Genomic DNA, 17,525 nt, shown 5'->3' with positions numbered 1-17,525 from the left:
TTAGTGTCACCGTGTCTCAGTCTGGCCCCAAACATACTGTTACTCCTCAAAATCTAATTACCATTCATTAAACTCAACTGTTCCTCAATCATCTATAAAACCATCAAAAACGAATCTGAAATCCAACTTAAACTCATTTAAACTTATTTCAAGTTTTCTTAAGTTTCACTATATGCTTCTCTAACCACCATACATATTTGCTGTGCCACATTTTTTTTGCACAGAGCAGTACAGAGTTGCAAGCTGGGAGACCTATTTTGTGTAAAAATGCTGTTCATTTTTCCCCATTGACAATGTTACGTGACACATTTTCAGCACTACTTCTTGGATCAACATGAAACTCAAGGTGAAGAATGAAAAAAACTTTCAGGGTATAAGTCAACTTCGACCAATCACTGAACTTAAAATTTGATCACGTGGGCCGCTAATGGCATACATGCTGATTCTCAACTTACAGTTGGCAATATTTAGTTTGTAGAAAAGCTCTGGATAGAACAAGACTATTATTAAAAGCATGGAGAGGAGACAGGGGGGCACCGCTAACCTGCCTCTATAACATGCTCAACACGATGCTGAGTGACTGCGTTGGTGGGCTTTTAAGGAACTGCCATGAGTGAAAGTTTTCCCACATTGTTCACACCAGTACGGCTTCTGTCCAGTGTGAATGCGTTGGTGGGCTTTTAAGGAACTGCCATGAGTGAAAGTTTTCCCACATTGTTCACACCAGTACGGCTTCTGTCCAGTGTGAATGTGTTGGTGGGCTTTTAAGGAACTGCCATGAGTGAAAGTTTTTCCACATTGTTCACACCAGTATGGCTTCTGTCCAGTGTGAATGCGTTGGTGGATTTTTAGACTACTGTCTTGAATGTAAGTTTTCCCACATTGGTCACACCAGTACGGCTTCTCTCCAGTGTGAATGCGTTCGTGGCGTTTTAGATTACTGTCTGTAGTGAAAGTTTTCCCACATTGGTCACACCAGTATGGCTTCTCTCCCCTGTGAATGTGTTGGTGGCTTTTTATATTACTGTCTCGAGTGAAAGTTTTCCCACATTGTTCACACCAGTACGGCTTCTCTCCAGTGTGAATGCGTTGGTGGATTTTTAGATCACTGCTTTGAGGGAAAGCTTTCCCACATTGGTCACAGCTGTACGGTTTCTCTCCACTGTGAATGCTTTGGTGGCGTTTTAGATTACTGTCTCGAGTGAAAGTTTTCCCACATTGGTCACAGCAGTACGGTTTTTCTCCAGTATGAAAGCGTTGGTGACGTTTTAGATTACTGTCTCGAGTAAAAGTTTTCCCACATTGGTCACAGCTGTGAAGTTCCTCTCCTGTGTGAACTTTCTGGTGAATCTTTAAAGATCCTGATGTCGTGAAGGCTTTGTCACAGTGCTGACAGCGGTGATGTTTGAGTTCCTTTCTTCCTGTTTGTTTCTATGACAGCAGACAAACATACAGAGAAAGAAAGAGAGAGTAAGTGAGATGACAAGGTGGAGCAAGTGACTTAAAACCATAAAAGAGTTAGAAATATAGGATTCATAGTTTTGTAAGCTTGACCCTGACCACAGAATAAGCAAGTCCTTGCCCACAGAAATCCAACATGGGCCCCACTGTTGGATGCCCCATGCGGGGCCCACAGCAGTTTTGCCCTTTGGGCCCTTATGAGGGTTTTCTGTGGGAAACCCACTGTGGTCTTGCCCACAGAAAGCCTACATGGGCTCCCCTGTGGCATAGCCTATGCAGGACCCACAGCTGCTTTGCTCTTTGGGGCCACCATGATAGTTTCCCGTGGAATATCCACTGTGGGCTTGCCCACAGAAAGCTCACATGGGCTCCCTTGTGGAATAGCCCATGCAGGGCCCACAGCAGTTTTGCCCTTTGGGGCCACCGTGATAGTTTCCCATGGAATACCCACAGTGGGTGGCCCACAGAATGCCCACATAGACCCCTCTGTATGATAGCCCGTGCAGGGCCCAAAGCAGTTTTGCACATTTGGGCCCCAACGAGGGAATTTGGGAAACCCACTGTGCCCCCCCCCCCCCCCCCCCCCCCAAACATGCCCCTTTGGGGCCCATGTGGGGCCACTGTGGGACAGCCCGCACTCGGCCCAAAGTGTGGGCTTAGTGTGGGCCCTGGCTGGGCCCACTGTGGGCCCACAACATGCCCCAGTGGGCCCAGGTGGGCCCCACATTTCAAGCCAATAATGGGGCCCACAGTAGGCTGCCCCTGCGGGGCTCATTTTTCTTCCTTCAGTGGCCCCACACAGGCCCCAAAGGGGCATGTTTTCTGGGCCCTGTGTGGGCAGCCCACTGTGGGCCCCATTACCGGTGTGAAATTCGGGGCACATGTGGGCCCGGGTGGTGCCCCAGTGGGACAGCCCACACCCAGCTCAAAGTGTGGGCTGAGTGTGGGCTCTGGCTGGGCCCACTGTGGGCCCGCAACATGCCCCAGTGGGCCCAGGTGAGCTGTGTGGGCCCCACTGGAGCCCACAATGGGCCCAAAAGGACTGGAATGTAAAATTTAAATCTGTATATTCTGGTATGAAACATATTGGTTTTTGTCACTTTATTTGAAGAGAATTGATTGGCTATAGTTCCTGTCACTATTTGTTAAAAGTTTTGATCTGCTGAAGGCCTTTTGATTATTTTTCTCACCCTAATGGTGGAACATGATTATCTAATCACCATCAGCTGTGCTACTAGGATGTGGCCTATGTAACACATCAGTGCCTGTGTCCTACCATGATTGCTGATCTCTGCGAAGGCCCGGAATGTCATCCATATAAAAGGGAAATGCATATGGAGCCAGAGTGTGCAACACTTTTTCCCTGCCCTTGAGTCGGCCTCCAGTGATCAGTACCTCACTACAACCTTTGGCGTGTTACTTTTCCATTATATACAGAGGCTTCAGAAACAACCATTTGGACCTTGTGTTCAGATTTTTCGTTTGTTCCTACTCTCTTTGTCAAGTATTTAACATTGTGGTTCCCCATTAACAGAAGGACCAGAAGATAAATGGCAGAGATCCACTGATGCCCCTGATTTATTATGAACTTCTTGTGTTCTAATGTGGTTCTATGTGGTCATTTTTCTGTTTTATAAAAATAAAATTGTTTTAGCATTTTATTCAGTGTTCAATCCACTTCCTCAGTTTTGTACTCAATTTTCAATATATTTTCTTCATTTTTTTTTCTTCATTTTTTCTTCTAACCTGGCTGTGAATAAATGTAGGTGTTCAAAACATAAACTTAAAACAGGGGCAGCCCACTGTGGGCCCTGCTACTGACCTGAAATGTGGGGCACGTGTGGGCCACACACTATGGGGCCCAGGTGGTGCCCCATTGGGATTGGGGCACGTGTTGGGGCCCACACAGGTCACCTGGACCCACTGGGGCATGTTGCGGGCCCACAGTGGGCCTCAGTGGGGCCCACACTCAGGCCACACTTTGGGCTGGGTGTGGGCTGTCCCACTGGGGCACCGCCCTTCACGCTGGTAATGGGGCCCACAGTGGGCTGCCCCTGCGGGACTCATTTTATTCCCACAGTGGCTGGGATGCTGCTTACACACTAATGCTTTAGTATTAATAATCTAATGATGTCATAATAATATATCAGTCAGAGGGACCAAAAACCACTACTTTTACTAACTTTTACTTACTTTTTAATACTTTAATACTTACATGTTAAATGATCATTTAACCTTTTTGTTTTGTTGTATATGATCATATCTCCTATGTGTCCGGAGGCAGAAGGCATGAACTTGTCTCAATGTGAGAGTGAAAACTAAAAGTCTGTTTTGACAGTAAGAATTATTTTAAAATCAGTTTTCAATGTTCTGATTCATTTAAACAGAGCAAAAGAAACGTCAGTAACGAGGGGTTTTCATGCTGTCTCACACTGGAAGGAGCTTCCTCCTCCTGGATGCTGACACTTCCCCTTTGCTCCTCCCCCTCCATCCTCTTCCTCCTCTTCTTCTTCTACTTCCTGCTCTAGACAAAACAGAAAACATCAATCTACAATGTTTCTTGTGTTTTTTTGTTTGTTTGTTTTTTTCAGTGTCATATTTTTATTGTACAGTCCAGGTTCAAACTCTGACAAAAACAGAAACTCTTCAACAGATCAACATGTATTATGAAACAGGTTTATTATGTTGTAAAGAATTTAAAAAACATGAAGAAGTTTGTTCCTTGCAGACCTTCCACTGCACTCATTTGTTCCATTGTCTTGTTTGTTTGCTGTCTTTCAGGAAACTCATATCATCTGAAACTTTGTAAAACCAAGTTAGGGCTGCGACTAATGACTTTTGACCAATTTTCATTCTAATATACTTATGTCTATATTGATCGCGCTTTCCAGTGTAACATTTAAGTGTTTTGTGCTTTTAATAAAATGTTTTTATATTTGTTTTCAATTTATAGCGTCAAAGTTAATATTAACATCTCTTTTTGTTAAATGATTTTCGGGAACTAACCCTAAAGATTTAAAAGAATTTATTTTCTCTGTACCTTCCTGAGTGTGTTTCTCCTTTAAGACTGTTGATTGTTTGATCTGCAAGATTATCTGCATGTGTGATTTTATGCAGACGTGTTGTAATTTGCTGTGTGAAATATCTGATAAAGGTGACTTGACTGAAACGTAGCGATTTAATAAATTCAGTATGAATGGTAACAGTGTGCAGGAGTTGATTTTTTTGTTTTGAACTACTGCTTTATCTCCTACTCACCTGTCTGTTTGTAAAACACAAAGGTAACAATTCAAACACCTCTTTAATTTCACAGACTTCAAATCAAACCTCTTTTATATTCTTCTTCTTCTAACCGTCAGCGTCTCTTCCTTCTGTCGGTTCTTCCGTTAACGTCTCGCATCTAAACGCTCCAAACTGAAAACTCAACTCAGCTCTGAATCAAAAGTTAAGAAGCTAAAGGAAGGAAAAAAGTCAAAGACTGTTTTCTAACCGGTTTATGTTTAAGGTTTTAGGTGTTAGCTAGCGTCAGTTACTTTTGCTGTTGGCGCTTTTTTTTTTTAAATAGAGAAGAAATGAAAAAACAACAGCGGCGTCCATTTTGTTGTTAGTTGCCTAGCAACAGTTTTCACGTAGTGTACAACACTTGAAAGCCAAACATATTATCAACGGAGGTATTACTGTGCCGGAAATATGACTTATTCAATTTGAAGGAAGTAATATCACTAGAAAAATGAAAACTCACTTGAGGTCCTTGACTTTGGCGATCTGCCAGACTCCCTTCTTCTTCTTCTTCTTCTTCTTCTTCTTCTTCTTCTTCTTCTTCTTCTTCTTCTTCTTCTTCTTCTTCTTCTTCTTCTTCCTCTTCTTCTTCTTCTGCTGTTCAGTGGCGGTGGGTAAACAGCTTTTAGTTACATTACCGGCACTATACTATTGACTTATAACACACAAAGTGTTTATTAGCTTAATGTATTTGTCAACAACTATACCATAAGTGGAGGCTGCTGTATAAACAGATAATGAATGACAATATAGTAAAACATTGTGGTAATCATATAAAATATGTCTCCATTGAAAAATTAAAGTTGTTTACAAATAGTGTACATTAATAAACACTTAAAATATCTTTATATCTGCTAAAAATTACATCATGGTATTTTATCAAGCATGTATTAACTGTTATTTTTTCTTATCATCTCTACCCAAAAGGGTCACACTTTACTTCAAGTCCCCTTATTTAGCATTAACAAGCAGTATATAGAGGATATTTATGGAAAAATGAATGTATGAATTTGTGCAGTCAAATATCTTTATGATTTTATGGTGAACTATGAATTATAATTGTGCACAAGTCCAACGTGAAATTATTTGTCCAGCGACATAACTCATATTAGAGTAGGTATAATAATAGGGAAATAGTCCTCCTTGGTGGCCACACAAGAGGTCAATTAGAATAATGATTGTTATTAATCTTAATTATGATTCTGCATTCTACATTAATTACTAATACTACAAACAAGTACTAAACACTACAACAATTTTCAGAAAAGACACAAGAGGGAAAGGGAAACTGGTACACAAGGCTATGGCTAGTGAATGATTGACATGCATGATGCAGAGTTATTTATTGTGCAGTTGGTATGAGAGACCTGATAAAAGGATGAGATGACTGTTACCTGAGAAGCAGGTAAGGAGATAATTAAGTCAACAGCGTAACACAGCTTGAAGTTGAGGGTTGCCAGATCCTCAAGATCCTCCTCCTTTCACTCTTTATAATAGGCATACCTGGCAACAACAACTTGACGTTGGCAGGGACATGTCCCTACTGTCCATATCCAAATCTACGCTCATGCACCATATATTTCATATACTCCTCCTCTCCTGTGATTGCCCAAAGTTTGTTTTGTTGCACATTATTGAAGAAAAAGAAATAATTTAGCAATTATACAAAACTTCTACTTTTCCTCCCTCTATTATAACTCCCATTTTGTATTAAGTGTATTGTATTGTGTCTTTTCAGGTGTCCATTTTTCAAATGATTCCCAGACATTTGTCATGTAAAAAACAAATAAATGGTGTAATGCTTCAACATTAATAGCCCAGAATTTGCAGTAGTTTCTCATTTTTTAAGACTATTTTTATTGGTATTTTAACAGCCGAAACTTGGAAAACATAACTTTCTACATACAAAATGTAAAATTTAAAATGATACATTTAGAATAAACAATATATGTCATACAATACAAATATACTACAGAGATTTTAAGACACACCAATAGAAAAAAGAAAACAATGAATTTAAAAGAGGACTAAACTAGCTAACTGTATATAAAGTAGTGTAAACTAGCGCCACCTCCAGCAGCTACAACAGTAACATGCTGCTCTAACACTGATGCTTCAGCACTAACAATTTAATGATCTCATATATAATAATAACAACTCAAGAACATTTTGCCCAGAACTGAGCCACTTATTGACCCCAGCAAGAATAGTTGCTACCCTGATAGCAACTATTATGATGAACAAATCAACTTATGGCAGTATGTTCTATTCAGACTGTTAACATTTTTGTTTCAATCAAAACCATTTTAGATTATACATGGTGTAGGTCTGTGCTCTACCTTGGACACTAAACTCAGGGCAAAGTCCCTCTGGCTTTCACTTCCTGTGCAACCAAAACATTTAGAACAGTCAGTGGAAAACCACCCATTAACTGAAATAAAGGCTCCATCACTGCTTTGTTAGAACGATACAAACATACAGAAAATGCTGAAACAGACTATTCAAACATTGCAGTGTTAGAGTGTATTGATGAGAACGAACACCTCTCTCTCTCTTTTAGAGGAGCTTTCTGGGTTTCATCTCCTTCTCCATCAGAGATCTGCTCAGGTCAAAGGAGTCTCACATCTCTCTCAGACTCAGGTAAACACACCTTCAGCTCTCCTGTATTCACCTGTTCTCATTAATGCATCATTATAAGACCTGTATTCCCTTAAATTCTCACTTAAACCTAAACCAATTAACGTTCCACATATTTTATCTCCTATTTTAGTGTCACCGTGTCTCAGTCTGGCCCCAAACATACTGTTACTCCTCAAAATCTAATTACCATTCATTAAACTCAACTGTTCCTCAATCATCTATAAAACCATCAAAAACGAATCTGAAATCCAACTTAAACTCATTTAAACTTATTTCAAGTTTTCTTAAGTTTCACTATATGCTTCTCTAACCACCATACATATTTGCTGTGCCACATTTTTTTGCACAGAGCAGTACAGAGTTGCAAGCTGGGAGACCTATTTTGTGTAAAAATGCTGTTCATTTTTCCCCATTGACAATGTTACGTGACACATTTTGAGCACTACTTCTTGGATCAACATGAAACTCAAGGTGAAAAATGAAAAAAACTTTCAGGGTATAAGTGAACTACGACCAATCACTGAGCTTAAAATTTGATCACGTGGGCCGCTAATGGCATACATGCTGATTCTCAACTTACAGTTAGCAATATTTAGTTTGTAGAAAAGCTCTGGATAGAACAAGACTATTATTAAAAGCATGGAGAGGAGACAGGGGGGCACCGCTAACCTGCCTCTATAACATGCTCAACACGATGCTGAGTGACTGCGTTGGTGGACTTTTAAGGAACTGCCATGAGTGAAAGTTTTCCCACATTGGTCACACCAGTACGGCTTCTGTCCAGTGTGAATGCGTTGGTGGGCTTTTAAGGAACTGCCATGAGTGAAAGTTTTCCCACATTGTTCACACCAGTATGGCTTCTGTCCATTGTGAATGCGTTGGTGGGCTTTTAAGGAACTGCCATGAGTGAAAGTTTTTCCACATTGTTCACACCAGTATGGCTTCTGTCCAGTGTGAATGCGTTGGTGGATTTTTAGACTACCATCTTGAATGAAAGTTTTCCCACATTGGTCACACCAGTACGGCTTCTCTCCAGTGTGAATGCGTTGGTGGGCTTTTAGAACACTGTCTTGAATGAAAGCTTTCCCACATTGGTCACAGCTGTATGGTCTCTCTCCAGTGTGAATGCGTTTGTGGCGTTTTAGATTACTGTCTGCAGTGAAGGTTTTCCCACATTGGTCACAGCTGTACGGTTTCTCTCCACTGTGAATGCTTTTGTGGCGTTTTAGACTACCGTTTGTAGTGAAAGTTTTCCCACATTGGTCACAGCTGTACGGTTTTTCTCCAGTATGAACACGTTGGTGGTGTTTTAGATTACTGTTTGTAGTGAAAGTTTTCCCACATTGGTCACAGCTGTACGGTTTTTCTCCAGTATGAACACGTTGGTGGTGTTTTAGATTACCGTTTGTAGTGAAAGTTTTCCCACATTGGTCACAGCTATACGGTTTTTCTCCAGTATGAATGCGTTGGTGTTGTTTTAGATTACTAACTCGAGTGAAAGTTTTCCCACATTGGTCACAGCTGTGAAGTTCCTTTCCTTTGTGAACTTTCTGATGAATCTTTAAAGATTTTGATGTCATGAAGGCTTTGTCACAGTGCTGACAGCGGTGATGTTTGAGTTCCTTTCTTCCTGTTTGTTTCTATGACAACAGACAAACATACAGAGAAAGAGAGAGAGAGAGAAAGTGAGATGACATGGTGGACAAAGTGACCTAAAACCATAAATAGAGTTAGAAATATAGGATTCATAGTTTTTTAAGCTTGACCCCGACCACAGAGTAAATCAGGATATCCGGACCTCTCCTGAAATTTGTGAGAACACTCTATTACTTTTTCCCCATTCAGTAAAATAAAAAAAAAACCTTCACTTAAACATAACTTTAAAATGCTGCAAATGGAGGAGGAGTAAATTTCATCAATAGTGAGATCCCACATGGTGTCAGGGACAGTCACATCAAGGTCTTGTTCCCAAGCATCTTTTGTTTTGGTCAGTGTTGGGGGATTGTCGTGTTAAATAGTGTCATATAGTCTTGAAATATTAAATTACATTACATTTCATTTAGCAGACACTTTTATCCAAAGCGACGTACATATGAGACTGATACAACACAAGCAATCAATCAATCAATCAATCAATCAATCAATCAATTTTTATTTATATAGCGCCATATCACAACAGAAGTCATCTCAAGGCACTTTTCACATAGAGCAGGTCAAGACTGTACTCTTTAATCCTTTAAGCAAGGATCTAGTCAGGAGACAACAACACAAGTAAGTGCTATAAAGCTTAAGTTTGGGCCCGATAGGACGTAGGTGCCAACAGGCAGTGTAACAAGGCAATGATTAGAGTGTATAGAGTGCAAAGAAGTATGTTTTTTTTGTTTTTTTTCTCTCCCTACAGTTCAAGTGCAGAGGTGTTTGCGAAAGAGCTTGGTCTTTAGTCTTTTCTTAAAGATTGAGAGGGACTCTGCAGATCGAACAGAGTTTGGTAACTCGTTCCACCACCGGGGAACTACAGAGGAAAAGAGTCTAGCTAGTGACTTAGGGCCCTGTTGTGGTACCAGGTGCCTTTTGTTGGCAGAGCGTAGTGGTCGGGAGCGAGTGTAGACCTGAATGAGGGAGTTCAGGTAGGCAGGAGCCGTTTTAGTTGCTATTTTGTGAGCAAGTGTCAGGGTTTTGAATTTGATGCGGGCAGCAACTGGGAGCCAGTGGAGGGATATCATCAGCAGGGTGACGTGTGCTGTTTTGGGCTGATTGAAGACCAGATTTGCTGCCGCATTCTGGATCATCTGCAGAGGTTTAAGTGTACATGCAGGTAGGCCTGCCAGTAAGGAGTTGCAGTAGTCGATGCGTGATATAACGCGAGCCTGAACCAGGAGTTGTGCTGCATGCTCAGACAGGTAGGGTCTGATCTTCCTGATGTTGTACAGGGTGAATCGACATGATTGAGTGACTGAGGCCACGTGAACCTTAAAGGTTAGTTGGTCATCAATCATGACACCCAAATTTCGGGCAGACTTTGTGGGCATAAGTTGGGTTGATTCAAGCTGGATGCTGATGTTTTGTTGTATGGAAGGACTGGCTGGTATGACAAGGAGCTCGGTCTCAGAGAGGTTAAGCTGAAGGTGGCGTTCTTTCATCCATGCTGATATATTGGCAAGGCATGAAGAGATCCTAGTGGAGACTGTGTGGTCTTCCGGTGGGAATGACAGGAAGAGCTGGGTATCATCAGCATAGTAGTGGTATGAGAAACCATGGGAGTGGATGATTGCGCCAAGTGAGGTGGTGTATAATGAGAAAAGGAGGGGACCAAGCACTGACCCTTGGGGAACCTCTGTGGATAAGTTGTGCAGTTTGGACATTTCTCCATTCCAAGATACTCTATAATATCTCCCTGACGGGTAGGACATGAACCAGCGGAGGGCGGATCCTGAGATACCAAGCTCAGTGAGTGTGGAGAGGAAGAGTTGGTGGTTAACTAGATCAAAGGCAGCTGACAGGTCCAGTAGCAAAAGGGCTGAGGACTGACCAGCAGCTCTAGCTGAGCGTAGTGATTCCATAACCGACAGTAGTGCAGTCTCGGTAGAGTGACCCTGTTTAAAGTCGGACTGATTTGGGGTGTACAGGTTGTTGGCAGAAAGGAATTCAGAGACTTGACTAAAGACTGTGCGCTCAAGTACTTTTGACAGGAAGGGCAGGAGTGAAACCGGTCTGTAGTTTTCAACCTGAGCTGGGTTGAGTGTAGGTTTTTTGAGCAGAGGGGTGACTCAAGCTTGCTTAAAGGCGGTGGGGAAAACACCAGTTGTAAGTGAGGAGTTGATGATGTGTGTGACCGCGGAGTTAAATGTGGGGGAAATATTCTGAAGCAGGTTGGATGGTATTGGGTCCAGTGGACAAGTAATGGGACGAGAGTTTAGAAGAAGTTTGGAGACTTCCTCCTTGGTCATAGAGGAGAATGAGGACAGTGTGGCCCTGTTAGTGGGCAGCTGTAGACTGGGTTGGTCAGGCTCAGTGAACTGGTTACTAATGGCGGAGACCTTGTCAGTGAAAAATGAGGCAAACATGTCTGCAGTGAGCAGAGTGGAGGGCGGAGGAGGTGGATTGAGAAGTGAATTAAAAACAGAACATTTTCCGTGCATCTGTGGCGCTGCAGATCTTGTTCTGGTAGTAAGTGGTCTTAGCTGTTTTTAGACTGGAGGAGAATGATGCAAGGAGACCCTGATAGTTACTGAGGTCAGTGCACTCTCTGGATTTGCACCATTTTCTCTCTGCTGCTCTGAGTTCTGCTCTTTGCTCTTCGATGACTTCAGTGAGCCATGGACTAGGGTGGGTGGTGCGAGCAGGTTTGGAAGTTAGAGGACAGAGATTGTTAAGAGATGTAGCTAGTGAGGAGCAGAGTGTGTCTGTAGCCTTACTGACCGTGAGTGAGGAAAATTCATTATGAGGAGGTAGGGTAGCCAACACCTCATTGGAAAGTTGAGACGGTGTGAAGGACTGGATGTTGTGGCGGAAAGAGATCATTTGTGGAGGAGCGTGAGGATGTTCTGGTAAGGTGATTGTGAGTTGGACGAAGAAGTGGTCAGACAGGTGTAGGGGGGTGACAGTCAGATTTGTTGTGGAGCAGTTCCGAGTAAAAATCAGATCAAGTGTATTGCCTGCTATGTGCGTGGGAGGAGTGGAGAGCTGTTTGAGGTCAAATGACGACAGAAGTGACAGGAAATCGGCTGCTTGGGTTTTGTCAGTGTGGATGTTCATGTCTCCCATGGCAATTAGTGGTGTGTTATCATCAGGTATAGCTGAGAGTAACATGTCAAGTTCAACAACAAAGTTCCCGAGTTGACACCCTGGAGGACGGTATATAACAACTACAACCAGCTTAACAGGAGCAGTAACCCTGATTGTGTGGTATTCAAAGGAAGAGTTGTTGTTTAGTGGAGCGAGCTTAGTGAATTTCCAATGTTTGGAAAATGGCCTGAGAATGAGGAGGGATATATTTTTAGCTAAGTTATCACAAGATAAATGAGTTATTTACAGAGGTCAGACAGGTACTGTTGGAGAAACTACTATATTATTGTATTAATATTTTGATGACCGTTAATCCAGTGATGAAGTGTGTTCAACTGATCAGTTTTGTCTTTAAAGAACATGGTGCACTCTTGACTCTGTCTATTGACATTTATATGTTGTAATCACATTGTTCTGTTTTTAAGTAAGATGTCTCACACCTTATTTTTTTAGGCAAATTAATGTCTAATCTGTTAGGAAAGACGAAATAGGAAAGGTTATCTGAAGTGCATGATATATAGTGACCCTGATTCTAAGAAGTGATCTTTGGAAAAGAGGAACTATGCAAAAACTGGAAGCTGTACAAGACGGGCATGAAACCATATATGGAATTATTATCAATAATCTTGCAGGAAACAGGTGTCTGCAGACAGAGAAGTAAGACTGCACACGAGGTGCTTGAATTTACGGTTGTGTTGGGCGGAGGCTGAAAATATTAAGTATTTGTGGGAACTGTTCAAGGGGCTCCTCTTGTTGCAGAGCTCGGGGAGCTCGTATGCATACGCTTTTGTGATTTATTAAAGGCAGTTGGACTGCAAAAGAATAATAGTGTGTCTCTGCTATTTAGGTGCCTTTATCTTCTAACTAGACAAACTAATGTTTCAGCTATAACGACATGTGTTTTTATACACTTGTGAATTGAATAGTTTTGAGTTTTGGACTGTTGATTGAACTAAGTTCACTAATACATGGAAGTGAAATACTGACAGTAACATGCTGCTTACACACTAATGCTTCAGTATTAATAATCTAATGATGTCATAATAATATATCAGTCAGAGGGACCAAAAACCACTACATTTACTAACTTTTACTTACTTTTTAATACTTTAATATTTACATGTTAAATGATCATTTAACCTTTTTGTTTTGTTGTATATGATCATATCTCCTATGTGTCCGGAGGCAGAAGGCATGAACTTGTCTCAATGTGAGAGTGAAAACTAAAAGTCTGTTTTGACAGTAAGAATTATTTTAAAATCAGTTTTCAACGTTCTAATTCATTTAAACAGAGCAGAGGAAACGTCAGTAACGAGGGGTTTTCATGCTGTCTCACACTGGAAGGAGCTTCCTCCTCCTGGATGCTGACGCCTCCCCTTTGCACCTCCCCCTCCATCCTCTTCCTCCTCTTCTTCTTCTTCTACTTCCTGCTCTAGACAAAACAGAAAACATCAATCTACAATGTTTCTTGTGTTTTTTGTTCTGGATCAACATTTATTATGAAACAGGTTTATTATGTTGTAAAGAATTTAAAAAAACAACATGAAGAAGTTTGATTCTTGCAGAGCTTCCACTGCACTCATTTGTTTCACTGTCTTGTGACATTAAACACATGAAACAGCTAAAACTTGTGTAAATAGATTTTTATTTTAACAGAAAAATATGAAAAAGAGGATAGAGGACTTTTTATTACAACCAAATGCTAGGCAAGACTTATGTTGCATAATCAACAATGTCACCATGGTACTGACTTATCAATCACAACATAGCCATGCCCTAAAACATACGCTGCTTTATCGTCTATTTTACTCTAAATGGGACCATAATTTATAAAGTGATCATCATGCTGTATTGAAGAAGACTTGAAACTAATGATTGAGACCATGAACTCATTAGGAAAGTGTTTACTGAGGTAATAAATCAAGAGAGAAGTAGGGTTATTTTCTCATAGACTTCCATGCAATCAGACTTCTTTTTGCAGCCAGTGGAGTCGCCCCCTGCTGGCCGTTGGAAAGAATGCAGGTTAAAGTCACTTCCACATTGTCTTCACTTTTCAAACTGGGAACTAACAGCTTGACTGCGACTAATGACTATGAACTTTAAAATAAACTTTTTATGTGCATCGAGTTTTAACCAATTTTCATTATGATACATTTATGTCTATACTGATCATGATTTCCACTGTAATGTTGAAGTGTTTTTTGCTTTTGATTAGATGTTCTGTTAGATTTGTTCAGTGTTTCTACTATTATTGTACAGGCCTGGCGGGCTGCCACAATTAATGCCAACTACCCGTTAATTTGGATATCAATATTGTCTGGGAGCCTCTGAGCAGCGCTGAAAGAAAACTAGTCGCCAACTACACTGTTGATGGATTTTGAGTCATTTCTAAGACAAAAATGCTGAAATTCTCTAGTTCCAACTTCTACAATTATGAATATTTTCTTTTTGTAGGGCTGCAACTGATGATTATTGTTATTATTGATTCATTCTCTTGATGAATCGATTTAGTCCTATAGTCTAAAAAATGTCATAAAATGGTGAAAAACGTCAATCACTGTCTTCCAAAGCCCAACTAGACATCCTCAAATGTCTTATTTTGTCCCAACCAACAACCCGAAGATATCAGACTAAAAGAAACCAGAAAATAATTTGAAAAAAACCAGAGAATATTTGGCAATTAACTTTCTGTCGGTCTACTAATCAATTAATCAACTAATTGTTGTAACTCTAGTTGTTTGCTGGTCCAGTTATTATCATAAAGGACAATGAAAACCAGAAAACATATTACATACATTTGAAATTTTTGCTTTGAGAAATGATTGAATTTATTAAATAATCGTTTTATTTTGATTAATTTTCTGTTGATTGGTTAATCGATGGCAGGTGTTTTATTAACTGATGGTTTTTTGGATTTTTTAGGTCTGTTTTGAGGACATTTTGTTCCCTTACGAACCAGCTGATGTCTGTACAGAAACATTTCGACACATAACGGAGCGGGTAACAGCCGTTTCTACATCCTTTTGAAAGTTTCTGTCCCTTAAAGGGAGAATAAATGTGACATTAATGAGGTGAAACCGACTAACAACAAAGAAAACAGCGCCCAGAGGTGACAATTCAAACACTTCTGTAGCTTAAGACTTCAAATCAAACCTCTTTTATATTCTTCTTCTTCTAACCGTCAGCGTCTCTTCCTTCTGTCGGTTCTTCCGTTAACGTCTCGCATCTAAACGCTCCAAACTGAAAACTCAACTCAGCTCTGAATCAAAAGTTAAGAAGCTAAAGGAAGGAAAAAAGTCAAAGACTGTTTTCTAACCGGTTTATGTTTAAGGTTTAATGTGTTAGCTAGCGTTAGTTACTTTTGCTGTTGGCGCTTTTTTAAATAGAGAAGAAGTGAAGAAACAACAGCGGCGTCCATTTTGTTGTTAGTTGCCTAGCAACAGTTTTCACGTAGTGTACAACACTTGAAAGCCAAACATATTATCAACGGAGGTATTACTGTGCCGGAAATATGACTTATTCAATTTGAAGGAAGTAATATCACTAGAAAAATGAAAACTCACTTGAGGTCCTTGACTTTGGCGATCTGCCAGACTCCCGCCCTTCTTCTTCTTCATCTTCTTCTTCTTCTTCTTCTTCTTCTGCTGTTCAGTGGCGGTGGGTAAACAGCTTTTAGTTACATTACCGGCACTATACTATTGATTTATAACACACAAAGTGTTTATTAGCTTAATGTATTTGTCAACAACTATACCATAAGTGGAGGCTGCTGTATAAACAGATAATGAATGACAATATAGTAAAACATTGTGGTAATCATATAAAATATGTCTCCATAGAAAACGTTAAAGTTGTTTACAAATAGTGGACATTAATAAACACTTAAAATATCTTTATATCTGCTAAAAATTACATCATGGTATTTTATCAAGCATGTATTAACTGTTATTTTTTCTTATCATCTCTACCCAAAAGGGTCACACTTTACTTCAAGTCCCCTTATTTAGCATTAACAAGCAGTATATAGAGGATACTTATGGAAAAATGAATGTATGAATTTGTGCAGTCAAATATCTTTATGATTTTATGGTGAATTATGAATTATTATTGTGCACAAGTCCAACGTGAAATTATTTGTCCAGTGACACAACTCATATTAGAGTAGGTATAATAATAGGGAAATAGTCCTCCTTGTTGGCCACACAAGAGGTCAATTAGAATAATGATTGTTATTAATCTTAATTATGATTCTGCAAGGGTATAGGTCTTTTAAGGTTAAGTGACTGAGACGCAATCACAAGAAAACAAACAAGTTCACTTTAGTTACATACACATTTATTACTAATACTACAAACGAGTACTAAACAGTACAACAATTTACAGAAAAGACAAGAGGGAAAGGGAAACTGGTACACAAGGTGTTAACTTCTCACATTTCACTCCAAACTGAAAACTCAACTCAGCTCTGAATCAAAAGTTAAGAAGCTAAAGGAAGGAAAAAAGTCAAATACTGTTTTCTAACCGGTTTATGTTTAAGGTTTAATGTGTTAGCTAGCGTTAGTTACTTTTACTGTTGGCGCTTTTTTTAAATAGAGAAGAAATGAAGAAACAACAGCGACGTCCATTTTGTTGTTAGTTGCCTAGCAACAGTTTTCACGTAATGCACAACACCAAAGCCAAACATATTATCAACGGAGGTATTCTTGTGCCACAAACATGACTTATTCAATTTAAAGTGAGTAATATCACCAGTAAGATTTAAAAACAACAACAACAAAAAACTTACTTGAGGTCCTTGACTTTGGCAATCTCCCTTCTTCTTCTTCTTCTTCTTCTTCTAGTTCTTCTAGTTCTTCTTGTTCTTGTTCTGGTTCTTCTTCTGCTGGTGATATTGGCAGTTCGCAAACAGCTTTTATGTGCGTTTAGGAAAAGATCGTGGTTTCTGTTAAAATGACTCGTGAAATCTTTCTCAAATCTAGGGTCACCCATAGATGTGGGGTTACCAGGTAGACAGAACCCGCCGGGTACTGGAGCGGCCATAAAACCTGTCCGATTGGAAACAAAACTAACGGGGGAAAAAAGCGGGAAAACACGCCACTAGAGAACAACGAAAAATGGTGCTAAAAGCAGCAGTGGTGGAAGAAGTGTTCAGATCCTTTATTGGACTAAAAGCACCAATACAGGAATATAAAAATACTCCATTATAGTTGTTTTGTTTATAAAAGTCAAACCCAAAGATATTCAGTTTATCATAATAGAAGACTAAAGAAACTAGAAAATATATCAGAGAATTTGGAATTTTTTTGAAAAAACAAACAAACTCCAAATGATTAATCGATTATCAAAATAGTTGGCAATTA

At 40.0% G+C, this 17,525-nt stretch overlaps 1 protein-coding gene and 1 pseudogene across 5 annotated transcripts; both read right to left on the bottom strand.

Annotated features, from left to right (window-relative positions):
• Positions 1 to 379: 379 nt before the first annotated feature.
• On the bottom strand, positions 380 to 15,775 carry LOC137174942 (zinc finger protein 420-like). 5 transcript variants are annotated; one of them, XM_067580489.1, is made up of 3 exons: positions 15,729 to 15,775; positions 3,893 to 3,985; positions 380 to 1,431 (listed from the first exon to the last, which is right to left on the bottom strand). In XM_067580489.1, exons 2-3 carry the CDS (start codon positions 3,950 to 3,952, stop codon positions 562 to 564), a joined length of 930 nt encoding a protein of 309 aa, XP_067436590.1. In that variant the 5' UTR covers positions 3,953 to 3,985; positions 15,729 to 15,775; the 3' UTR covers positions 380 to 561. The 5 variants fall into 5 exon arrangements, with proteins under 5 accessions (XP_067436590.1, XP_067436586.1, XP_067436588.1 ...); XM_067580485.1 differs by lacking the exon at positions 15,729 to 15,775 and adding an exon at positions 5,204 to 5,310; XM_067580487.1 differs by lacking the exon at positions 15,729 to 15,775 and adding an exon at positions 5,204 to 5,310 and having other exon boundaries at positions 3,893 to 3,980.
• On the bottom strand, positions 7,969 to 15,828 carry LOC137174941 (zinc finger protein 420-like; annotated as a pseudogene).
• Between the last annotated feature and the right edge of the window lie 1,697 nt (positions 15,829 to 17,525).

The sequence above is a fragment of the Thunnus thynnus genome, chromosome 22 (genome assembly GCF_963924715.1).
Source record: "Thunnus thynnus chromosome 22, fThuThy2.1, whole genome shotgun sequence".
Taxonomy (NCBI): domain Eukaryota; kingdom Metazoa; phylum Chordata; class Actinopteri; order Scombriformes; family Scombridae; genus Thunnus; species Thunnus thynnus.
The sequence above is the reverse complement of the archived record's forward strand: the minus strand, read 5'-3'. Positions and strand labels throughout refer to the sequence as shown.